The sequence below is a fragment of the Neomonachus schauinslandi genome, chromosome 6, assembly GCF_002201575.2.
Source record: "Neomonachus schauinslandi chromosome 6, ASM220157v2, whole genome shotgun sequence".
Lineage (NCBI taxonomy): Eukaryota > Metazoa > Chordata > Mammalia > Carnivora > Phocidae > Neomonachus > Neomonachus schauinslandi.
In genome coordinates this window covers 153,567,557-153,592,583 of record NC_058408.1, presented here as the reverse complement: position 1 = coordinate 153,592,583, position 25,027 = coordinate 153,567,557, and the positions used below count along the sequence as shown (strand labels likewise).

General features: G+C 61.4%; 1 protein-coding gene across 1 annotated transcript in view; it reads left to right on the top strand.

Annotated features, from left to right (window-relative positions):
- The window catches only part of STK32C (serine/threonine kinase 32C), a 73,004-nt gene extending 50,020 nt beyond the window's left edge, over nt 1-22,984 (top strand). Inside the window, exons 3-11 of the mRNA XM_021703799.1 lie at nt 9,948-10,099; nt 13,032-13,205; nt 14,112-14,149; nt 14,251-14,340; nt 14,585-14,688; nt 16,520-16,645; nt 16,730-16,861; nt 21,396-21,463; nt 22,356-22,984. Coding sequence (XP_021559474.1) covers nt 9,948-10,099; nt 13,032-13,205; nt 14,112-14,149; nt 14,251-14,340; nt 14,585-14,688; nt 16,520-16,645; nt 16,730-16,861; nt 21,396-21,463; nt 22,356-22,494 — 1,023 coding nt within the window. The 3' untranslated portion in view covers nt 22,495-22,984. The remainder of the gene's footprint in view (nt 1-9,947; nt 10,100-13,031; nt 13,206-14,111; nt 14,150-14,250; nt 14,341-14,584; nt 14,689-16,519; nt 16,646-16,729; nt 16,862-21,395; nt 21,464-22,355) is intronic.
- Nucleotides 22,985-25,027: the final 2,043 nt, after the last annotated feature.

The window sequence follows — 25,027 nt, the reverse complement described above, 5'->3', positions numbered from 1 at the left end:
CACACACACCCGCCCACACACACACCCGCCCAAACACACACACACACCCGCCCACCACACACACACACACCCGCCCACACACACACCCGCACAAACACACCTGCACACACACACACGCCCAAACACACACACACACCCGCCCAAACACACCCGCACACACACACACACACCCGCCCACAAACACACACACACACACACCCGCCCAAATCAGCAAAACCCCAAACAAAGCCAAGCAAAGTAGAAAATTATCCAAATTGATGATACAAGTTGCAATCTTGAATAGGCCAATGAACAGAAGAGATTTAAAAAAAAATTAAACTCTGCCATTAAAATATCACAAGGTGCCCTATGGTGCAGCGATCCCACCCCTGGGCGCGCACCCCCGAGAACTGAACGCAGGGACTGGAACAGATGTTTGCACCCCCGTGTTCCCAACAGCATGGTTCACAGACAGCTGGAAGGGGCCCGAGCGTCCACATGGATGAAGGGAGGAAGGGAGGAGGGTCTCAGCCTTGCGAGGAGCAGCCCCGAGGGCCCTGAGCTCCGGCTCAGTGTGACCCTGCGCCCCCAGGCAGGGCTGGAGAGGCCCCGGTGTGCTCATGCTCCAGGCTCTGAGCTCCCAACACTGTCAGGGGGGCTTGGTGTCAGCCCCCCTCGGCAGAAGCCGGGCCGGCTCTCAGCTCTTCGTGGCTCCAGCACCCAGGGCTCCCTGCGCTGCTGTCCTCCCCTCTCGACGCGGCTCCACAGGGCCCGTGTTCAGGTGGAAGTTTCCTAAGTGACCTTACAAGCAGCTCCAACTTGGGGCACCCTGATGGGAAGGGCTTGGCCACAGAGCCAGCAGTCGGATGAGGGACCCTGCCCAGCTGACCTGTGTCCACCCCACCTCACAGAAGGGGCCCTCCTGGGCTGGGTGGGGTGCGGGCTGAGGGCTACACGGTGGCTCTCGAGGGGTGAGGGATGCTGACGCCCAAACAGACCAAGCCCTAGGGAGGCGGAGGGTGTGGGGGGAGGGCACAGGTGCTGGTCAGAGAACCAGAGGGACACCGTGCATGCAGCATGGGAGGATTTGTGGAGGGGCAGTGGGAGGTCAGTGCCCAGCTCGAAGGGGCTGGACAGGGCAGCACCCGCCCCCCCACACCACACACCCGCCCACCGGAGGGCCGGGGCTGAGGGCACAGCCTCTCTCCTCTCCCTACCCCAGGGAGCTCACTTGGTGGAGGGGTCTGCTCTGGACGCTGCCCAGGCCGAGGGCCGAAGCTGGCTGGGACCTGCAGGTGCCTGGCACCCTCCCAGCTGTCACCGTCTCCTTCAGACTCACAGGCACAAAGAGACCCGGCATGGCAGCCTCCCCTGGGGGCAGCATCTAGTAGACCGTTTATCACATGCTCCGAAGTGGGCCAAAGCACAATGTGAACTTGCTGGGTTGGTCTCTGGGTCACCCAGGCTTTGCTTTTGTGCCTTTAAATAGCCGTCTCCCTGGTGACTGATTCCAGAGAAGGAGGACGCTCCCGCCCACTTTCTCACTCTCCTCCCTGGTCAGCACATGAACGGTCATTATCTTGGCTGGGGGCTGCTGGGGGCCGAGGCCAGAGAGGCGCGCCTGGTTCCAGGCCAAGCGGCTTGGGCGCACCACGTGGGTGGATGGCCAAGGGTGAGCCCATGGCCCAGCAGGAGCGGCCACCCCCGTGTGTGTCCCGGGTGAGAAGGAAGCTTCCTTTGCTAGGCCGGCTTGGTGCAACGGCCGGGGGCTGGAGGCTGTTCTTCAGGATTGGGAGGTGGTGCAGGTGCCCTTGACCTAGGCTGCTTACCCTGGGAGCCCCGAGGGTCCACCTCCAGTCAGCAGGTCTGGACACCTGTCAGGTCTGCTGCCCCCGATGGGCTAAGGCAGGGCCGTGTCTCAGGGCAGTCAGCCGTGAGCCCCCAGGACCCCGAGTTCCAGGCCTCCCCACATGCCAGCGCTGAGCTGGGCCCCACGTCCCTCGCCGACCAGCCCATCCTGCGGGCTCTGCCCCTTGGGGAAGCAGGTCGGGCCCACGCTTTGGCTGCTGCTGAGGTCCCCATCAGGCTCCACGGCCACCAGGGTGCAGCCTCCCATCTTCTTTCATTTTTCATTTTGGAAAACTTCAAGCATAAATACAAATGGGGAGGAGGAGAAAAATTCACCACCCCTCACCTATTCCCAGCTCGGAGCTCATCTTGTTTCAGCCGCTACCTGCCCACACTTGGGGTAGCTGAACTGAACCCCGAAATTGTCCCGCTTTATCTGTGAACATTTCAGCGGGCGTCTCCGCTCGTACGGTCTCGGTCGCTTCGGCCCCTGGGATAATCCGCGCCGGTGGCTCCTATCCGGACCTGGTCAGACTCAGACGATCCCACTGGTGCTTTGTGGTCATGATGGTGAGGATTTATACAATGACTCAGAACAGAATCCACGCGAGGCCCGGCCCCCCGGCCCCCTTCTCCCCGCGCTTTCTGCGGAGGGTCCAGGTCATTGTGTGTGCTGCCCCCACACGTGATCCTGAACGGCCCCGCCCTTGGTGAGCCGGTCGTGGTCTACACCAGCGGGTGGATCCGGTTTGACTTGCTGCCCGGCTCCGTTCGCGGCCACCACGGTCTCGTCTGAGTTAGGCCGCGGGCGGCTCACCCGTGGCTTCCTGAGGAGCGCCAAGAGGCGGTATTCTGGTTCTGCCACGAAGTCTTCTTGGCTTTGCAGCTCTGCTGACCCGTAACCGTTCTCTGTCCATGAGGACAGCGCATCCAGAAGGACACACGCCTTCTTCCGCTCACGGACAGCTGTCCAAGGACAGAGCTGGTCCCCTGGTGTCCTCTACCGGCTAGCAAAGTGGTGTTCCACCGCCACGCTGACTCTGGGGATGGGTCGCCTCCGCCGTCCTTCAGTCCACACACTGTGACGCTGTTGGGGCTCGGCTCACTGGCCCCGATGGTGCCATCGCTTGCTGGTGTGACTCGACGCTCTCGCCCCAAGGAGCAGAGCCTTGGTTTCCCCGTGGGACCCCGGCCCCTCCTGGTGTGGGGGGGTGACACAGGACCACAGTTTGGGCGCTAGGGCTGCTCGCCGCTCCCGGACTTGGCCACATTTTACAGGCCTTCGTCGTGGCCAGAGCCGGGAGGTCCACGTGGGGCATCCCACGGCGGGGGGTGCTCACAGTCCCTTGAAGTCGTTCCTCTCTGATGAACCCGCCTCCTGGATACACACCCCGTTTTATGTCTTATTTTGCTCTCGATTTTTAGGGGTTGCCCTTTATATTAAATGTGATGTTTGTGTAGGATATTTGCGTGGTGCCCCGTGAAAATCTGTCCACTCAGGAAAGGGCAGCCTCTTTTGCTCTTCCCTCCTGTTTCCTGTTTTGGAAACAGTTCGGTTTACATGCGCATTCATTTCTTTTTCATATTTTCATACGACCTGCTTCTGAAATCAGTGGTGGCTTCCATTCCGCATTTCTCCATGCTTTGCTTTTCACGTAATAGGATTTCTGGACGTGACTCCCCACCCGCCATCTCCACACCAACACTCCATTCTGGGGCAGCGTGACCCTGGGTGGACGTGCTGATGGGTGTCCCATGGGCTCTGTGACAACGGCCGCAAGTGCAGTGGCTGCAAATGTGTTCTGTGGCTGTATTGGTGGCCAGAGGCCTGCCGTGGGTGAGCCGTGGGCTGCAGTCAGGCTGAGGGCAGGCTGGCTCCTTCCGGAGGCTCCAGGGGGCATCGTCCACTTTCTAGAGGAGCCTGCATGTCTTGATTTCCTGGCCCGTGGCCCCGCATCCCTCAGACCCTGCCTCCTTCTCTGACTCTGACCCTCCTGCCTCCTTCTTCCCCTTGTAAGGACCCTCGTGATGACACCTGGCCTGCCTGTGTGCTCAGGAGTAATCCCCCATCTCTGAAGCTTTCACTCGATCACATCTGCAAAGCCCCTTGTGCCGTGAGGTGACAAGTCCGCAGGTCCAGGGATTAGAGCATGGACATGTTTGGGGGCCGCTGTCCAGCCGACCGCACACCCTGGAAGAGGCGAGGGGCTGTCATCAGCTGGTGCAGTTGCAGACAGGGCCGTATCTACGTGCGTGAGCCTCCGCACAGCTTTGCCAGTGTATCCGGGGGTTCACTCGTGGATGCGGGCGTGGACGCGTGGGCTGGAAGGTAAACGTGAGGACGTGAGGGCCTGGACGTGGCCTCCCCTGGCCAGCCCCCATTGTGTTCCCCACCACAGAGCCTGCTCTGCGATGTGTTCCCAACGTTCGGATTTTCGCCAGTCTGACCAGAGAGAAATGGCGTCTCAGTGAGTTTTTACTTTGCCTTTTATGATAAGCAAGGTTGTGCATCTTTTTAGGTGTTAGGAGGCCATTTGCGTATCCGTTGCCTCTTTTCCTGTTGGGTTGATGTTCTCTTTTATTTTTAGAGGTTCATTCTATATCAGGGACACTAACGTTTTGTTTCTGACGTAAATTGCAAATATTTTCCCACTGTGTTGTCTTTCAAGTTTATGTGTTTTTTCCATGTAAAATATGTTTTATTTTTATATCTTGTTTATCGGTTTTTCCCCTTGTTGCCGGGGGCTTTGCATCACAGGAAGGTTGTCCTGTCCTGGGTCACACAGCTCTGTGGGCACGCTTTCGTGGAGCATGTCTACGTTTCAGCTATCATGTTAACACTCATGCATCTGGGGTCCATCCTGGCTCGCAGTGTCATGAATGGATCAAATTGTATCTTTTTTATATAGCTATTCAGTGATTCCAACACCACTTATTAAAAAGTCCATTTTTGGGGCACCTGGGTGGCTCAGTCGTTAAGTGTCTGCCTTCGGCTCAGGTCATGATCCCAGGGTCCTGGGATCGAACCCCACATCAGGCTCCCTGCTCGGCGGGAAGCCTGCTTCTCCCTCTCCCACTCCCCCTGCTTGTGTTCCCTCTCTCGCTGTGCCTCTGTCAAATAAATAAAATCCTTTAAAAAAAAAAAGTCCATTTTCCCACAGATTCAAGGTGCCACCTTTATGATATACTAACACGTCTCTGCGCCGTGGGGCTGATTCTGGGCTCTCTTCATTTTCTTTGGCCGGCCCATCTGTCCTGCTCCAGGACCGCTTACTGAGGAGGCTCTGCCTGGTGGGCAAAGGCACAGCCTTGCTCTCCTTTTAGAGGTTTTTTTTCTGCCTACTTTTGCTTGATTTTCTTCCCAAATGAATTTTATGAGCAACTTGTCAGCTCCAGGAAAAAACAAACACAAACAAAGCAAAGAAAGAGCCCAAACCACAGTGAAACATCCCTGGTGGTGTTTTCATCGTGCTGGTAAAGCTGCTCGGGAAGGAGCCACAGGCTGATGAGGTGTCCGGGCCTGGCCTGCCTTCCACATGCTCAGCCCACTCTTGAGTCTTTCCAGAGAGAATGACAGCCTCCCTCACTCCCCTGTGCTTACTTTGATTCCGTCAAATCCAGATGCAAAGCCAGGTCATCTGCAAGCAGAGGTGGTTTTAAATCTTTCGTCGCCATCTTTTGGCCTTGACTCAGGCGCTGTGTTTGCTGGCTGGGATGGGGCTGTGTGGGCGCCCACTGCACTCTCACCCCGTTTCCTCGTCCACATTCCTCATCCGTGAGGGGGCGGTTGCCGTGGGCATGACATGAGAAGATGAATATGAACCGCCCCCGATCGAGGGCCCGTCTGTGGATGAGGAGTCCTGTGTGGCTAGGTCCTGCCTGCATTTGGCTCACCTAGCATCCTGCTGGGGGCCCTGGGGCAGGAACATGGCCAGACCTGTTCCTTCTGCCTGGGAAGGAAGCTCCCCTGGATGGCACTGGGACCCTTCGGTTTCAAATAATTAATGAAGTATTCATTACTCTATGCCAGTCCTGCTGAAACATCTGGGAACGAGGCAGACAAAATCGGGTCCATGGGGCTGCTGGAAGAGGCGGGCAGAGGCGGACAAGTCAGCAAACCGGGTGCGGAACGAGAGGTGGGGGTGAGGGGCGTCAAACCACCCAAAGGTCAGCACACCTCCACCTCCTGCGCATGCCTGCCCGTCCTGGGAGACACCAACCCCAGCTCTCCCTGGCGAGGCGCAGCCCGCCGTGGGGTCTGGACGTGGGTCCGCGTGTCAGGGAAGCCAGGCGCCCTCCGGAGGGTGGTGCCATGGAGGCTGGTGCTCCTGCTCTCTTTCCTCCATCCCTGCTGGACTGCACCCCCCCCCCAGCATTCCAGAAGCTCCCCAGGTGGGAGCAGGAGGCACTTTCCTCATGGTGTTTGAGGCTTTAAGTACCTGTTGTCAGGCATTTGCTTTCTGGGGAACAAAAGCTACTTGGAAAGGAAAAGAGCTTGGGGTGAATCACTAAATCTGCAACACACACCAACAGCATTGAATTAAGATGGCAGTTACCCTGCCATCACCCACCACCGCTCCTGGGCTGTCCCTGGGTGCTACGCATGGAACCCCAGCCGCCCGGGTGCCCCGGTCAGCAGAGCTTATTCCTCTGGGCGCTTCAGTCCGATTCCATCCTGCTTGTCTGTTTCAGTCCTCGACTGGAGGAAGCGGCTCAGAAAGCCTAGACCAGGTCCTTGGAGGAGATGGTTGAGCGCGGCAGCCTGCTCCCAGGCTGGAGCACTTCCACTCCCATCCTGTAAATGCCGCCTGAGCGGGGACAGCAGGGATGGTGGGAATGGCAGGGATGGCGCCCGAGCCCAGCACTGCAGCTCCTGCTTGTCTGAGCTCTCCCGTCAGGGGCCGAAGCAGAGTCCCAGGTCTCCACCGCCAAAACCCGGGCTGCTGCCGCCCCTCTTCTGGCCGGCGGCCTTGGCACGCGGCTGTCCCCACCCCGCCAGCCTGGCCTTCTCCTCCCACCGGGCAGGGAGGTGATGCTGAGGCTGAGAACCACCTAACAGGTGTGTCTGGGGGCTGGACCCGCAAACCCCGAGCCGTGGAGAGCCCCCTCCCATCATCAGACGGCTGGCTAGCAGTATCTCCTGGCACTTGAGACAATTTCCTCTTTCAGAATTTCGCCGAGTCCTGGAATGCAGCTCTGAGTTGCTCCACGGCTGGGGCCTTGGTTTCCCCTGTTGAAGGTGCCCTGCCTCGCTGGACCCACGGCCTGTCCAGAAGTCGGCGCTCTCCTCCCCGAGGGCAGTGTCCGCTGGAAGCAGGGCTGGCTTTGCTCTTGCGTCCATCTGTCTGTCCCTCTGTGTGGCGGGAGCTGACTGTCGTCGGCAGCAGGACGGACCGCACCCTGGGATGTGGTGTGAGCGCTGGGCTCCCTGGGGCCCTGTCAGCAGGACCTCACCCGTGTTCCCAGCTGTCACATGCAGGATGGGCCCATGGTAACCCGCACGTCCATAGTCCACGACCGCAGCACCGTGTCAGCCAGGTCTCCCAAAAGTGGGAGGGGGTGGTCGGCCTTCAGCTCTCCGGGCTGCCGGCCTCGAGGGGAGCCACCGAATGTGCCTCGTTGGGCAGACGTGGAGGCGGTTCTGAAGCTCCGGGCTTCTCCTCCCATGACCTCGGCCAGGAGCCCCGGTGGGGGTGCAGTCCGCCTGCCGCTCTGGGCCCCTCGGGTGTGCAGCCGATGGGGGGAGCCCGCCAGCCATGCCCCTCTCCGCACAGGCCCAGAAATCCTGAGGAAGAGCGTCGAGAGCCGGGGTGACAAGCAGGTGACTGGGCTTTACGCCTGTGATCACTTACCTGCCGGGAAGCCCCGGTCTCCACTGCTCCTTTTTGTCAGTCTGCGTCCCTGGGGATGGCCCCAGATCAGAGGTCGGGCTCATGGAGACGGGGACGCAGCACAGCCCGTTGAGCCCGGTGGTCCGAGGCCCTTTGGGAGAGCGCTTGACTGTCCCTCCTGCAGATGACTTTTGGGCCATTTTGCTGAGATGAGGAAGATTCTAGAAAGCACATGGTTCTCACACTGGTGGCCTCATGCATGGGGGGGGCCTCGCCTCCGCCCAGTCTCTGTGCAGCAAGGCCCGGAACCCTGTGCGACAGACAGGCCGCCCATCTCCGCCCAGCAGCCCCGACAGCTGGGAAAGAGAGCAGACGTGGGCCACGCTGTCTAGTGACACTGGCCACCCTCCTCCGTCCCTCACGGCTCCCAGGACAGTGGGCGGCCCGCCATCTTGGCTTCCTGGGTCCACTGTGACAAAAGACCACACACCGGGGCCCCTCCCTCTGGTCATCACATTTCCTCTTGCCATGGGAAGACGGGAACTGCTCCCAGCCTTTATCCACATGGGAAGCCTTGGCGACACGGATGGGGCAGGATGTTGGCTGTGGCCCCCCCTTCCCTGACCCACTTTGCCCACCCTCAGGGACGGGGCTTCGGTGTGTCTGCCCCCACCACGGTCCGGGCACAGCAGGAAGGACGGGGCACCCAGACCAGGTAGGGGGGCTTTGGAAACACGAAGCTACGCAGGTCTGAGGCTGGCCCCCGGATCCCTGGCTGTGAGCTTTTTGGCAGTCAGCCCAGCTAGAGGCAGTTTTAGGCAGAGCTTTGCCGGGGGGCTTGGTGGCCTGCACAGGCCCCCGGGTGGGTTGGAAGTGGGAGCTGAGCAGGCTCAGAGGTCCTTGTAGCCCAGCATGGCAGGATGCCCCTCCGTGCCCGTGGGCGTCACCCCGGCAAGCTTTGCCTCCCTGGGGGCTGGCAGGGTGGTGCGCGGCGTTACCTTGGAAACTGCATCTGCAGCTCACGAAGGCCCTGTCCTGGATGATGTGGGCGCATTCGGCACTCGGGCTACAGCTGCTCAGCTGTTGCGTCCGTAGCCCAAAGCCAATGGTCACCCGCCGCCTGCCCGCCAGACACCCATACTCCATTCCCGTTTCTGCCCGCGTCCGGGACCTCGCCTCCATGTCATGCATTCAATGCCGGAGCCTTGGGTTTTGCTTGGCATTATAAAAAAGGTCACACGTCATTAAAAGTCTTTATAAAAGTCGTTTCCGTGGCTGCGTGGTATTTCACGGAGCTCACTTGCCCATGTCTGTAAGGTTGTTGGAAGTCAAGGTTGCTTGAAAGTCTGTTATTAGCAGTTTGTTCAACTATGATGAACATCTTCTGAAAAAAGCACCTTCATTTCTTAGGATGCGTTCCCGGTGAGGGAATGTGGGCTTCCCCCACACGGGCTGGATCCCGGGGGTTTGGCCTGAGACTCTGATGCTCACCGACACTTCTGGTCAGGGCCAGGCCACCTGCCTTTGGGTGAGGCGCCGGGGACAGCCTCCCACCCACCTCGAGTTCTAGAATCTTCCACTTCCTCCCGTTCTTTCCCACCCCCCACCCCACCCTGGCTCCTGTGGCTTGGAGATCTGAAGCCTGAAGGCGAGGGGACCCTCACATGTGGCTTGGGTTATCTGTCCTTGAGTGGTCTCTCTACAACCTGAATGGGGGACATGGCATTGCCCCCCCCCCCCCAGCCCACGATTTTGTGCATTAGCCCCGCTTCCTTCTGGAGACCTTTGTCCCTGGCTCTGACTGATGCCCCTTGGCCACCCAGGCTTGCCCCAGCCAAGTCTGTGTGCTTCTTGTGTCTCTCCGTCCCAAACGTGTAAGCACCATCAACAGAGCTAACTGACTTTGCATTTCAGTGCCCCAGGGGGTTGGCATTTAAGAGCCATTCAAGGACTCCCCTGTCGTCACAGGAGGGTCCCTGTTGCAATGGGGATGGTGGCCGAGGGTTGATGAGGACAGCAGCTCTTGCACATGGGGCCTTCCTGGTGCAGGACTCTGGCTGAGGGGGTCTTCCTCAACCTCCCCCCACAGCCTGCCAAGTCAGCGGCTGCTCCGAGCCCCGGGAAGGGGTGCCAGATCACCGCTGGGGAAGGGCCGGGGCCCCAGCGCTGTACTCTTGGCTGGGTCCTGCCCCACCAAAGACATCCGGTCGTTTCCGGGTCGCATCTACAGAGGGCAGGGTGGGGGGTGAGGGTGGTGGCATCGACGTGGACATTCCGTCTGCCCTCCAGGTGTGCATCGTGCAGAAGCGGGACACAGAGAAGATGTACGCCATGAAGTACATGAACAAGCAGCAGTGCATCGAGCGGGATGAGGTGCGCAACGTGTTCCGGGAGCTGGAGATCCTGCAGGAGATCGAACACGTCTTCCTGGTGAACCTGTGGTGGGTGACCTGCCACCACCCTCCCCTGCCCCAGGGCCCTTCCCCGGTGCTCCCTCCTCCCTTGCCTTGGGGACACCCTGACTCTCCAACCACTCAGCTTCTCGTTCCCCGGGGCCAGAGCTGTCCAGGTGTTCAGGGCGCACCATATCAACGCAGGTCTCCCCACCCACGGAAGGGCCAGGTTTTCCCACAAAGAGGCCTGTGGCCCAAGGAGTTTCTGCCACTAAAGCCAGTGGGGAGAGTATTGGGCGCCTGAGTTCTTCCATAAAATGGGCACCCAGACCAGCTCCTGGAGGGGAAGGAGCCCTTTACTGCAGTGAAATCACTGCCTCTTTCCTATGTGGGAGTCCTGCCGCACGAGGGTCCTCCCCAACACGAGGTCCTCACTGAATCCTCCCGGACAGCCCCCATCCTGGGGTCTGTGCTCCCTGATGGGCTTACTGACTGGGCGGCATTCCCAAGGGCCCTTGTGGGCATAGGAGCTCAAGCAGCTGGGAAGGCGTGCGGTGAACGGGCTCTGGTCCTGGTAGTGCTGCCTCGGGACAATTGAAACACCCCCCCAATACGAGCGGGGGTCCGTCAGCCGAACGTGGAGGGAGAGGCAGCCCCACCAGCATCTGGGGGCAGAAAAGTGGGACAGGGCATTGTTGAGAGCGACCTGGTGCTAGCTCCTCCAGGGGACACACTCAGGGCTGAAGTCCCCCCTTTGGTTATTCACCTGGGGCGACCACAGGTGCAGGAGGTCCTTCAATGTGACCAGCAGGCCGCAGCCAGCTCCGCGAATCAGAACCGGGGGCCTGCCTGGTTGTAATACAGGAGGAGGAGCTGGCTGTGCCACAGGGGGCGTGGCCTTGCCCAGGTGCTGAGCCAGGCCTGCAGGGCAGTGGGGCCCGGGGCTGCCCAGGCCTCCTCCGGCTCCTCACCCCCGGATGGCCCCTGACTTCCCTTGCTGTGGCTCCACAGCCCTACGATTGTCTAGTCTCTGTGTGAGCACAGGTGAGCAGGGCCACACCGCGTCATTGTGCTCCATGGTGGCGTTTTCAGCATCCTGGGACAGTGGTTCTAAAGCTGGAGGCATCCAAGCAACCCTTAAACCTGCCCTCTCTGCCTGATGGCCAGGGAGGGTCAGAGCCCTCGTCCTCAAAGGTGGTGACTGCTCCGCTGGGGTGGTAGTTCAGTGTGGTGTAAACAACCTGCTTGCAGCCTCACAGGAATGGGTTGCTATCTGTGGTTGACCCTCAACCATGACACGGCACGGAGGCTTGTCAAGAAGGAAGACCTGGGATTTCCCAACATGGGGGCTTTAGCTTCCCTCCCAGGCCGTCTGGGCCTCTCTTGGGGAGGCAGGGTGCCTAGTGGCCAGGACATGGGCTCCTGGGTTGAACTTGTCCACCCTGCCGCAGTCACCTCTTCAGTGGAAGAGAGGTCAGAGTGTTCCCCAGTGCAGAACAGGAGGTGCATCTATACAGGCAAAGTGCTCCGCCCAGGTGAGGCAGGATGGGAGCCATCGTTACAGTTACTCCTCCCCTCCCGCCCTGCTGCAGCCAGGACCCCATCTGCACAGGCTGGCCTGCCTCCCACCATCCCAGGGCCGGGTAGCACAGGGCCGCTGCAGCTTCACCTTCCGTTGTGGGAGGCCATCTGCTCTCGTCCACTGCTCCCCAGGACTCATGACCTGTCCTGGAGCCTGGCATTCCAAGTCCCTTTGCTCTCTGGTCCCATATCCCCCTCTCCAGGCCACCTGTCCCTGAGATGAGGGCAGGGTGGCTTCTGGTGGGCAGGCAAAGGAATAGCACATAAAAAAGTCAATTCTTTGTAACGTCATTCTGAAAGAGCCAGTTGCTTAACAATAAGAGTTCCCTCTGAGAGCTCACAAAAGAAATTACAAAGTGGAAGGAGATCCTTAAACTGTTGTTTTGTTATTGCCATCATCATCACCATCATCATCACCACCACACCACCATCATCACCATCATCATCATCATCATCACCATCATCATTATCATCACCACCATCATCACCACCATCATCATCCCCACCACCACCATCATCATCACCATCACCACCACACCACCATCATCACCATCATCACCACCATCATCATCACCATCATCATCACCACCACACCACCATCATCATCATCATCATCATCACCATCACCATCATCACCATCACCATCATCATCATCACCACCATCAACATCACCATCAACATCACCACCATCATCACCACCATCACCACCATCATCACCATCATCACCACCATCATCATCACCACCATCAACATCACCACCATCATCATCACCATCATCATCACCACCACCATCATCACCATCATCATCACCATCATCATCACCACCATCACCATCACCACCATCATCACCATCACTATCATCACCATCATCACTCACCATCACCATCATCATCATCACCATCATCACCATCATCACCATCACCTCCATCACCACCAATCATCACCATCACCATCATCATCACCAACATCACCATCATCATCACCACCATTGTTAGAAGCTGGCCCCTTGTGCAGCACTGCCTGAGCATTTTGCCTTGTGGTCTCCATTCCTTAACAACCCTCCAAGGCAGATGTTTTTATCCCCTTTTTAGAGAAGAGGAGCAGCAGGGAAATGGCCAAAAATGATGCTGTGTTCTCTCCACTGGTCACTCCCAGCATCTCTATCCCCCACTGGGCTGCCTCCCATCAGGACCGGCTGCTCTGTCCTTCCTGAGGGTCCTGGCTCAGAGCAGCTCCTGAGCATGGGCAGAGTCAGTGCCTTGGGCAGGGCCTTGCTCCTGGGGAGTGCCCGTGGGAGATGGGGGTACCCAAGCCCTTAGATGGTTCATCAGGTGTGGCAGGAGCTGTGACCTCGGTTCCCCTGTCATGCGTGTGCCACGTTCTCCCCCGGTGCCCTCAGGTACTCCTTCCAGGACGAGGAGGACATGTTCATGGTGGTGGACCTGCTCCTGGGCGGGGACCTGCGCTACCACCTGCAGCAGAACGTCCAGTTCTCCGAGGACACTGTGAAGCTGTACATCTGCGAGATGGCGCTGGCCCTGGACTACCTGCGCAGCCAGCACATTATCCACAGGTGTGTGCACACGGGACAGCTGGGCCGCCTGCCTAGGCCAGTCCACCTGCAGAACTTGGACAGGCTCCTGCATGGGCTGCCCACCCCCTGGCCTGCAGACCTGCCCTCAGGTGTAGCACCTGGGCCCATCAGCGCCTGGCTCCAAGGCCAGCCCCACAGCTGTGCACCTGATGCCCCCCTGGGGGTGGGTCTTGTGCGAGCAGCCCCCGGCTAGCCAGGATGGGGGTCCCCTTCATCCGGTCTGTCCAGTTGTGGGATCCCGGCCACCACCTAGCAGAGGCCATTTGCTCATCTGCCATGCCCCTGGGGACTGAAACGAATTTTAACATTAGCTGAAAGCAAGTTAGGAAGATAAAGCTGTACCCGAGAACAAAACAAGCAAATGCATGTGGTGTATTATCAAGTTGGATGGGTGGGATTTCTGCGTCTCTGCCCTGGGGGATTCTGTTATCTGGTTACGATTCAGGCACGAAACATTGACTGAGCACCTGGAAGTCAGGCAAGGTGAGGCCTGAGGCCAGCTGGTGGAAGGCAGAGACCCAGATCATCAATTCGGTGCAGCCCCAGGGCTCTGGGAGAGAGGCCAGCCTGGGGGTGCGGGTGAGGGGGCTCTGCATCTGTCCTCGGAGGCTCCAGCACCCCTGTGTCCCAGTGCATTCTCCCGGGTCTGTCTGGCCTCAGCAGGTGGGGGGCTGGAGGCGTCCCCAGCCCCAGGACCAGGATAGCTAGTTTAACCTGGCTCTGTCAGAATGTTGCCAGGTGGCAACTTCTTAAGGCCCACTTGGGTCTCTGGGGCCTCTGCCTTGAGTGGGGAGGGGCCCTTGAGGGAACGCCCCACCCTGCCAGGGACTGCAAGGCACGAACGGGGCTCCTGGACCATCTCCCAATTTCCTGCTCCCTCAACAGGGACGTCAAACCCGACAACATCCTGCTGGATGAGCAAGGTGAGCTGAGGCTGTGTGAGGCTGGACGTGGGGGCGTGCGCCTTGCCCATGGGATGCGTCTCCAGCCCTTGGGACACTTGCATTGTCTTCTCTGCTCGCAGGGCATGCGCATCTGACCGACTTCAACATCGCCACCATCATAAAGGACGGGGAGCGGGCCACCGCACTAGCTGGGACCAAGCCGTACATGGGTGAGCCGAGGCCATGGGCCCACTGCTGGGCGTGCTGTGTCTGACCCAGGCCGGCGGGCAGGGGGGCTCAGGTCACTCCCCTGAAGGCACAGGACGGTGTGGGACGGGGGTGGGCTGCTAAGCACAGCTGGTTTGATCCCACAGCCCACACCAGGGGGAGGAGGGGCCCCCAGGCAGTTAGTGGAGGAGGGGGCCTGGGGTCTGTGGGTCCGGGATACTCAGCTACCTCTCCGTTCCTGGAAAGCTCCGGAGATCTTCCAGTCTTTCGTCAGTGGTGGGAGCGGCTATTCCTTCGAGGTGGACTGGTGGTCAGTGGGGGTGCTGGCCTACGAGCTGCTACGTGGATGGGTAAGGAGCTGGCCCCGGACCCTGAGCTGGCTGTGTCCCCAAGCGGTGGCCCGAGTGCCCAGGGAAGGATGAGGCTGCCCCCCCCATGGGTGCTCAGGGACAGCCGCCCGCTCCGTGGATGTACGCTTTCAGTGGAGCGTCTCCATGGAGAGAGACTGTCTGAGCACGTGCAGGAGTGGAAGCCCCCGAGGGTCCCCTGGGGCTGTGGGCAGGTTAGAGACCTGTCAGCAGGTCGGCCTTCTTGGGACTTTCCTGTGGGGGTCATCCTGGTGGCCACCCCCTCATGGGGCCTCCGAGGCCCCGCACCCTGAGCGACGCCGCCGGCCCCTCCTGGCCTCAGGGCCCACCCACCCAGGCCCAGGCCTTCTCGGGGGTGACGTGCTTCCTTCCCGGCCTCGGGCTCCCCCTGGGAGCTGTGCCTGCGCTGGGGGTGGGCGCCGCCGCAGGTGCCTCTGGGCGTGGGGGTGGGCACCTGGTGTAGCGCTGCCTCCCCCCCCAGAGGCCCTACGACATCCACTCCAGCAACGCCGTGGAGTCCCTGGTGCAGCTGTTCAGCACGGCGAGCGTGCAGTACGTGCCCACCTGGTCCAAGGGGATGGTAGGCCTGCTGCGGAAGGTGAGCCCCTCCCGTCGGAGGAAGGCCGCGCCCGCCCCCGCCCCAGGCCCACGGCCCATCCGGCCGCAGGCTTTTTGCCGAGCACTGGTTGTGAGCTGAAGCCCACGTGCCCGTTGGCTCACCTAATCCCCACGATGATCACCCCATTTCACAGATGCCCAAACTGAGGCACAGGTCACCGTGTCAGGCGTGCTGGGGGGAGGGCACGTGTGGGCTGGGAGCCGGACCCACGCCGTGCTCCAGCCTCCTCTACCCCGTCCTTCTGTCAGAGATGAGCTGGCCGCAGCTCCAGGAGCACCCAGAGAAGACCCCAGAGCCCCCTGCACCTCCCACGGCCTGAGCATGCGGCTGCGGCAGCCCAGGGGACCGCAGCCTGGCAGGGACCGGGCCGGGTGTTGCTATCAGAGCGTCTCCATCCGGGGTGCAGGTCTGGGCTGGCCCCACCGCTCTCCACTCAGGGAGCCCCACTTGGAGCACACCGGTGCCTCCGGGCTCAGGACCGGGCGTGGGAGAGCCTGCTGGACACACAAGGCTCAGCCGGCTCTCGGCTCCTGGCCCACAGGGCCCTCCTCTACGTGCCCTCACCCCTGCTGGAGACCTTCGCCTCTGGAATGATAGCAGAGCAGCCGGAGGCCTCTCCCGGGCCGCAGGGGGCTCTCCACCCAGTCTCTGCTGACAGTTCTGCCCACACCTGCCCAGGTGGTTCCCACAGTGAGGCCTTGGCCCCCAGAGACCCAAACAGGGAGCGGGGACCATCCATGCGCCAAGCCTCACGCCTTGGGGAAGCCTCAGATAGGTCTACCTCCTTTTCTCTAAGAGGAAGGACAGCATATGGGGGGACACCCAGCCTCCGTGACCTGGTCACACAGGGCGCCCTGGGGCTCCCTAGGGGCTGTGCCCAGGACCTTGTGGCCCTCCCTGCAGCTAGCCAGGCTGAGGCTGCCGCCTGCTGGTGAATCGCAGTAGAATGTCCCTGGGCACCCCACATGCCCTCTGCTGGCCTCTGCTGGCCTTGGGTTCCAGGGGCTTGGCCAGGTTGTCCCCTTGGCCACATTACTGCACTGACCCGAGGTAGGTGCCCCCTTTCCTTGCCTGACCCTTGAGATCCTTGTAGTGAGGCCTCCCTGGGGTACCCTGGCCCCAGGTCAGGCGGTCAGCTCTGTGCACCAGGATCGTGCTGGGCCTGGGCACCGTCTGACGTGGGCCCCATTCCAGCTCCTCACTGTGGACCCCAAGCACCGAGTGTCCAGCCTGCAGGACATGCAGGCAGCCCCGTCACTGGCCGGCGTGCTGTGGCAGGACCTGAGTGAGAAGAAGGTGGCGCCGGGCTTCGTGCCCAATGTAAGCCTGGCAGGCGATGGGCAGCGGCTCCGGGCAGGTGTGGGCCCACCGGCCGGCAGGGCTGAGCTTCCTGTCCCCCCACAGAAAGGCCGCCTTCACTGCGACCCCACCTTCGAGCTGGAGGAGATGATCCTGGAGTCCAGGCCTTTGCACAAGAAGAAGAAGCGGCTGGCCAAGAACAGGTCCCGGGACAGCAGCAGGGACAGCTCGCAGTCGGTGAGTGACGGGCCTGGTGCGGGGTCCTCCCTGCCTTACCCTGATCGGAGGGCCCCCCCCGACCTGAGCCCCGCTCGTCCTTCTCCTGCGCAGGTGACATCCCTCCCGTTCCTGGCTGTGGTGCTCGGGCTGGGGACGCATCATGCCCAGCTCTGCTCCCGGGTCTCCCACACTCTCCCCGTGTGTGTCTCCTCTTACAGGGACACCCTAACCCCAGATGACCCTCTCCTAACCTGACTCTGTCACATTCCAGGGAGCTGCAGGGTAGGATGTCACTCTGGGAGGGACACAGTGTAACCCACAGCAACCCCTCTCCTGCCCCAGGAGGGTGGGGGCGCTCCTGGGGAGCTCAGGCTGTGGGCATGGGATCAACCCTGCACCTGTCCCCCGGGAACGGCTGGCACTCAGAAGCACCTGGAGGTACAGGGGTCATAGTGGTGACCCTGTAAGCCACTGGTGGCCCCCTTCCACCCCTGGACCCATCTGAGCCGGCGGAGGTCCCCAGCCCAGGGTCACCTCCTCACACCTGCTCCCGGGCACAGGGTCAGGCGGGAGGTGGGTGTCGCCCCCTGCAGGGCTGCAGGTTTGCGGGCATCCCTGGGGTGCCTGGATCCTGGGGAGCAGTGGGGCCCGGCCGCTGGTGGCGGCCCCTGGTGTGCGGAGCTGGAATTGCAGGTGTGGCCCCGCCCATTTCCAGGTGGGCTGTTTTGCTGTGGCTGTGGGGTGAGCACTGTGAGCCCCTCCGCGGAAGCAGGCGAGCCAGGCTCCTTGGTCCTGGGGGGATTGCTAAGAGCCATGTGCGTGTCCTGAGGCCAGGGCCTTATCAGAGGGGCTGCAAGCATTCTGTTGTGTGGGTTTTCTCTTTGCGGGAGGTGTCGTTCGCGGAGGCGTTGGACTTTGGTGAAGCGCGGCGTGTCCACTTCTGCTCTCTTGTTCCTGCTTCTGGCGTCTTACCTAAGAGACCGCTGCCTGACCGGAGGCCACGAAGATTCACTTCTGCCTTTTCTTCTAAATGTTGTGTAGTTTTACCTCTGGGGTCCGCTTTGGTTGATTTTTACGGATAGCGTCAGGTTGGGGTCCAGGGTCGAAATTTTGCACGTGGATGCACTTGTTCAAGCGCTGTTTGTTGCAAAGACCTTTCTTTTCCCATTGAACGGCTTGGCATCCTTTTCAAACATTAATCCGCCACAAGTAAGGGCTCATTTATGGACTTGCGATCCTACCCCATTGATCTGTCCGTCTTCCTCGTGCCAGCCCCGCACTGTCCTGATGACTGTAACTTTGTAGTACGCTTCGAGATCAGGAACCGTGAGTCCTGCGCTTTGTTCTCTTTCAAGATCGCTCGGCTGCTTTGGGTCCCTTGCGTTTTCGGTGAATTGCAGGAGGTTTGGGAAGTGTATCTGAGCTGCTTCCCGGGTCTGTTTTTGGCTAGAAGTGGAGCCTGGTCGCAGGCTCCGTGGGCGACAGCTGGGGTCCGCTCCGTGGTCACAGCTGGGGTATCAGTGCTCATTAGGGCCCCACAGACGTCTGCCTGGAGACAGGGATTCATCCGAAGGGCTTATTCAGGAAATACGCCCCGGGGGGTGGATGTCAAAGTCCCGTGGACAGCGGCTTCAGCCTGACCCTCCAGGGACTCTGGCGTGTCGGCCACACTTCGAGGATGCTGGCTTTCATCTCCCAGCCCCCACGGCCATCAGCTACGGGGCAGGAGGGACATGCGTTTCTGCGGCCTTCCGACCGTGTGTGTGTTGGCCGAGGGCCAAATGGCGCAAGTGTGGGCGTTGGAAGGAGAGCGCCCAGAGCAGGACGGACGCACAGACACAGCACAAAGCTTCCTGCCGACGCACGCGACGCAGCCGTGGAAGGGGGTGCTCTGTGCACCCCGTGGTGTGTGCGGCCCACCTCGGTACCACCCGCTCCCACCGTGCCCTGGATAGTTCTGGAACCAGCCTCAGGCTTCCTGGGAAAACCAACATGAGCACGGTTAGCAGGACGGACCACAGCCCTGGCCGCTCCCGCCCTCCGTGTCCCTTCATGTACCTCCCCACCCGCACCTGCTCCTCTGGGGGTCTGTGTGTCAGTCGCTCCCCTCCTGGCGTGACGTGGACCCTCGCCCGAGAGCTCAGAGCCCTGGGTGCATCGTTTCTCAGGCGGGAGTGTGTGCACTCGTCCATTTATTATCAGCAGGAGCCCTGTCCCTGATGGTGGAGCCGGTCACCCGGCCAGGGTGGTGGCTCCTCTGGGGAGGCCAAGGTGGCAGGGCAGTGACTGCGGAGGACAGAGTTGCACACGCCGAGTGCCGGCCTCCAGTCTTCAGTGGGCGCTGACCACCGGTGTGAGGAGCTTCGGGCTGGGGGCGCCCGGAGCCCACTCAGGGTTCCGGGTTCCCACTCAGTTCACCTGATCCCCCCACCGTGGCCGCGTGTGGACAAGGACATCTGGAGGACGTGCCGCCTCCTGCCCCCCCATCTAGTTACCATCACCACCAGCATGGCGCAGGACCGCGAACATCAGACGAGCGAGGCTCTTTCTGGCTCCATAGTGACAGGGACCGGGAGGGTAGGCCGGCCTTGGGCCAAGACCACGGAAGTGCCACGGTCCACCTCGGGTGACTGCAGTCCGGTCCTCGTCCTTCCTGTGGGGGGCACAGAAAGGACGCCTCCGTCCACCCGGAGGCCGCGAGCCACACCCCAGAGCTATGCATAACCGGTGCGGCAAAAGGACCCTGCCTCCGGCTCAGCCGCTGCGCCTGGAGCGGCCGCGGGGTTACGTGTGCTGTGGCCCCCGCCGTCTGCCACAAGCCAGGGGCCGGGCCTGCCAAGGGGTCGGGAGGAGAACAGGGAGCGGCGTCCCTACGTTCGAAGGCAGAGGTGCAGACTTGAAGTCGTGGACTGCCGTTCCGCCGCAGACGTGGGCTTGTGATTTATCAGGACCAGGCTGCTTTGTTGGGTCAGGGAGCAGGACCTTCTCTTCCACCACAGAAGCTGCTCCCCACGGGTCCGGGCACGGCCGCCAGGCTCTGCCGGATGCCATGAGTGCACCTTGTTCGTGCCTTCGGCGGCTGGCGGCGGGGGCGACAGCCGCGCGGTGGGGCTGGGGTCGCCGCCCCGGTGAGGTGGGCGTGGCCAGGTGTCCCAGCAGACCCTGCATCCAACCAACCTCCAAAGGCCGGCATTCCCCCTTCCCCAGGTGTGCTCAGGGGTACGCTCGGGAAATGACTGTGATTTCCCATCAAGGTGGCTGATGACAGCCTTCTGCTCTCGTACCCTTGATCTCACTGCCTATGTGCGAGCGCGTGCGTGCGCATGCGTGTGTCTGAGCACTCGCCGTCCACCTCTCCGACCCCCGGGGGCAGTCTGTGACCTGTCGGACATCACTAGATCCCGGGGCTGGAGGTGACCTGCTTGTCACTGCAAACCCACTGCCGTGACCCTGGTTACTCCCACCTGGTTAGGTCCGGCTAGGTTAGGTCCAGGCTTCTGCCGTTCCCACATGCCATCATCACCATGGTTTCTAGAAAACAGGCAGCACTGAGCTGCCCCATGGTGCCGTGGCCCTCAGCAGCTCATTCCTTAGCACCTTGCTGAAAGGAGTGTCCTTTGGGGCCTCCAGGAGAACATGGTCATCTGAAGGGTCCTTGGTTCTTGACTCTGGAGTCTGTCGACCCATTCTAGCTGCCCACTTCTCTTGAGACTGAGCTCCCCTCGGCATTGGCCCCAGGCTGTTCTGGAATCTTCTAGGCCATCATGTCTTCCAAGTTTCCAGGAGCCTCCCTGCAGCTTATTAGACCCCACTCCAGGGGTCTTGCCAGGGAATGAGCTCCCCGGTCATGAGAGGATGCCTCATGCAACCGCATAGCCCACACCCCGCCCCCCCACAGCCCTCGGGTGCTCACCCAGGCTGTCCTCCTGCAGCAGGGAGCGCCTTTCTGACCTTAGCAGGTCCCACACTGGCCGTGCTGCTGCTGACCAGGACTGTTCAGAGGCCAGGAGGGCAGGTGGAAGCAGATCTGGGGGAGCTGCTCTGTGCCGCTTGCGGGAGCCTGGAGAGGTGCTGCTCTCCTCCCGTGGCAGGGGGGCCTCTTGCAGGCTGGAAGGTGCGGGCACATCGTGGGGCTAATGTGCCCACCCATGTCCACTCAGAGGCCCTCCCAGGTTCCGGGGTCCAGCTCCCTCCTTCCCACAGCCTTGGCTTTGGTGCAAGGAGGGGAGGGAGTGAAGCCAGGTGTGGTTTCTGGCCAGGTTTCGTCCTGCAGACACTGTCTCCGTGTCAGCACCCACCCTGAGGCAGGAGCTTCCAACCTGGGCATCCTTTGGTCGCTGGCTAAGGTCACCCAGGAGATGCAAAGCCCCAGATGCTCTGGCTGCCCAGGCAGTTCCTCCAGCAGCCCGAAAGCAGGTCTCCAAAGAAAGCCCCAGGTGCAGGCCACAGGAGGAGAGGTGGGGAGGGAGGCAAGCTCAGGAACCCCCTGAGGGGATGCGAGGGAGCCTCAGAGCATCCACTACACTGATCGGTATGTTTTTCTGACTAATAGGAGAATGACTACCTTCAGGACTGCCTTGATGCCATCCAGCAAGACTTTGTGATTTTTAACAGAGAAAAGTGAGTGTGTTGGGGGTGGGCAGCGGTGGGCAGGGAGGAGGTTGAGGCTCTCTGGGCCACACAGGTCCTGAGCCCCAGCAGCCACGAGGCATCAGGGGGCCTGGGAAGTGGACTCCCACCCTCCTGGGGCCTCGGGGCAGCAGCCCTGGGGGCAGAGGGTGGGAGGCCCCAGCTCAGGCTTGTGTGGGAGGGCTCCTTGGGAACTTTCAGTTCTAAATGGGGGGTCTAACTGCCAGAATCTCCTGGGGAGACCCTCGGTGCTCTGCCCAGACGGGCCGATGACTCGCGGTCCTGCAGAGTCGCATGAACTGCTACCCCTCTTGCATTCCATAAACCCTTACTGAGTGCCAGGGACTGTGGGGCAGGAAGACACGACAAGCCACAGATCGCTAACACACCTGCTGCAGGGGAGGGAGGAAGCCCAGCACAGTGGGCCCAAGAGAGGAGTGGCAAGGTGAGGCACGGAGGGCTTCCTGGAGGAGGCAGCTCTGAGCTCTGTCCTGCCTCAGTGACCAGGACAATGTGTGGGCACTGGTTTGGGGCACTGGCTTCCATCCTGGAGGTCAGAGGCCTGAGTGAGAACAGACTCGGTCAAGCTCTCTGCAAAGCTTTGTTCCAAAATTGCTGATGCACAGGAATGCACTTAAACTAGGTGTCCTCAGCTTCTGGCTCACCAGCCCCACTGCTCGAGCCTGAGGCCTCAGTGGTCACACAGGGCGCTGCCGGGCTGGGCATCGCTCTCAGCTCCCTGTGGCGCCTGCAGGGACATGAGGTCCAGCCGTGTTCCCGGGGGACCCAATCCGCGAGTCCTCGGACAAGTTGGGTGCGGCCAGAAGCGTCCCGGGGCTGCTGGTGAGGCTGCAGAGAGCCCCTCCTTGTGTTTCCCCACCAGGCTGAAGAAGAGCCAGGACTCCGCCAGCGAGCCCCTGCCCGCCCCCGAGGCCGGGGATGCTGCGGAGGACCGGGAGGGGGCGCGCCCCGCGGGGCCCACGTGCGGCTCCATCTGCCCCTCCCGCCTCACTGAGAGTTAACGCCAGTTGCTTTGGAGACTCGGTCGGCCAGCAGGACAGGACAGGCGGCGGGCAGAGGCCCCGCGTGGACGTTCCCAGCCAAGCAGCCCAGTTCCTCCCAGCACAGACCCGGCCGGTGGCCCCACTGCACCCTGGCCCTCATTTCCCTGGGACGGGCTGCCTGCCCACTGGCTCTCGTCAGCATAGGGCAACTGGAGGCTGTCAGTGTGGCCGAGGGGTGGGCAAGCAGGCTGGGTGCCCCCTCCCCAGCGGCTCCGTTCCCGGCAATTGTGGCAGGAGGCCCGTGGCCTCTCCTGGTGGCCCCGACCCGCTCCCAGCAGCCCCAGCTGTACATATGGGCGCCGGCCCGGCTGCGGGCAGACGGACACCGTTCACGGGCTCCCCGGGGGCCGCTCGGGCTTGTGCGTCCGGGGGAGGGGGAGGTGAAGAGTGTTTTTATAGAGATACTTCTGCCGTGTTTCTGTAGATTTCTCACCTCTGAGCATCACGACGTAAGAGCTGCTCGGTGTCTGTGTTGTGTGTGTCGCGGGCCGGGCGGCTCCCACAGTCCCACGGCTGCGGTGGGGGCGCCCTGGGGGGCGGGGCGGAGGCCGGGCCTGCCGCAGAACCAGAAGCAGCACCGCAGGTCCTGTGAGGAGCTGGCTGGCCCGGGCGGAGGAGGCAGGCTCGCTGCCCCACTTGCTGAGGGCCGGGCAGTGAGAAACGCAACCCCAGGTGCTCATGTGGGGACTCAGGGCTCCAGTCACCAGCGGGAAACCAGGGTCCAGGGAGGGCGGCTGCAGGATGCCCTGTGGGGGTGGTACCAACCCCCAGAGGAGGTTCTAGATGGAGACAGATCTGGTGATGTTGGAGATTGGAACAGGGAAAGAGGTTTACGGTTTTGCAAAAATATGTAAATCTTGGGCGCCCAGGTGGCTCAGCTGGTTAAGCGTCCGACTCTTGATGTCAGCTCAAGTCTTGAGTTCAAGCCTGTTTCCTGCGTTGGCAGCAAGGATGTGGGTGTGGCCTGGCTCCGTGATCATGTCTCACCAGGACCCGGACAGGGGCCCCAGCAGAGCCCCAGAAACCTGGCTGTGAGGTCACACTGACCCAACAGATCTGGGCTAGCAGGAACACGGGGACCACCAGCTTGGACCTTCAGGGGCTGCCCTGGACCATGGCAGCTTCACCAGAAGCCCGGATTCAAGGGTGGAGCTGTCCATGTCCCCCCAGAGGACACAGCTGGTCACCACTGGGAATGGACGTCAGCACAGGTACCGGAGTGCCTGGCAGTGCGAGGTGTGGGGGACCTTCCTTGACCCGTCCAGCTCTTCTTCCCAGTGACCATGCACACCCTGCTCCCAGGGCGAAGACACCCTCTGGGAACATCCCACACCTGGGAGCAGAACTGGGGCCATTTCTACGAAGCAGGAGAGGCCAGCCCAGCCCAGCAGCTCCTTCTCCTGGGTCAGAACCCTGGGGGGCGCAGGCACAGGCCTCAGGCCAGGGCCACACCCTCCTGGCCCATCTGGTCGGAATGTGGGTGCAGGTCCTCCAGCCCAACCCTCTCCCTCGGAGCGCCTGGCCGTGGGTCACGCCAGCATCCCTCTGTCTGGCTGCGTCTGGCCAGCAGGCCTGGATTCAGGCACGGTTCCCAGGCCCCCTTCCTTGAGATGAAGCACCAGCCCTGCCCCTTCCCTGCCCAGAGGTGGAGCAGAGCTGTCCCCGGGGGTGGTCAGCCGTGCAGCCAGCAGGAATGTCCCTGAGGGCCCCACGCATAAGCCGCTGGTGGGAAAATGAAGTCAGGGCCACACACCAGCAGCTTCTCACCCGGACGCCTTTAATTGACCCGATTCCCGGGGGCCTGGGGCGCAGGCCGCCGTCGGGGCTGCGGGGGGCATGCAGCTTGCCGGCTACAGTTGTCCCCAACGCACAAAACCACTGCTCTAACCAACTACTGCAATGCACACTTAGTAGTAAAAGGACAGCATCTCAGCTAAAGGATCCTAAGACTCCCCTGGAGACAGGCAACTACGCGGGCCGAGTTTGGTCCTTGGCAACGTATACAAACAAGGCCGCCCTTCGCTAAGTTCCCGATGGGTCCCTAAAGCCTCGTGGGTGCTCCCCCAACACCAAGCGGACAGGGAGAGGAGCCGGCGGGAGGCCCGGGGCTTTGCAGGGCAGTGATCCACAACAGGGAAAAGGGAGCAAGTGCCCCGAACCTGCAGCCTGGCCCGCTGTCCGTGCATCTGTGAGGGCCCGGGGGTTGTGGTGGGCCTGGCCCGGTGGCAGCCCTGCCTTCGTGCAGCATCTGGCCGTCCTTCAGGGCCACCACCTCCAGCCTCCTCAACCTGGCAGTGAAACCCCCCTCTCCTTGCACGGGCTCCTCCTACAAGACCTGGGACCCCAAAAGGGGAGTTTCGGGGGGGGGGGGAAGGTGAGGCCAAGCACCTTTCAGGTAAATTCAACAAAGGGAGAGCTAAGTGAGGTGAGCGGCCCCCACCAGCCGCTGCCCTGTGGGACAGCACCAACTCGCTGGGCCCCAAGGGGACGC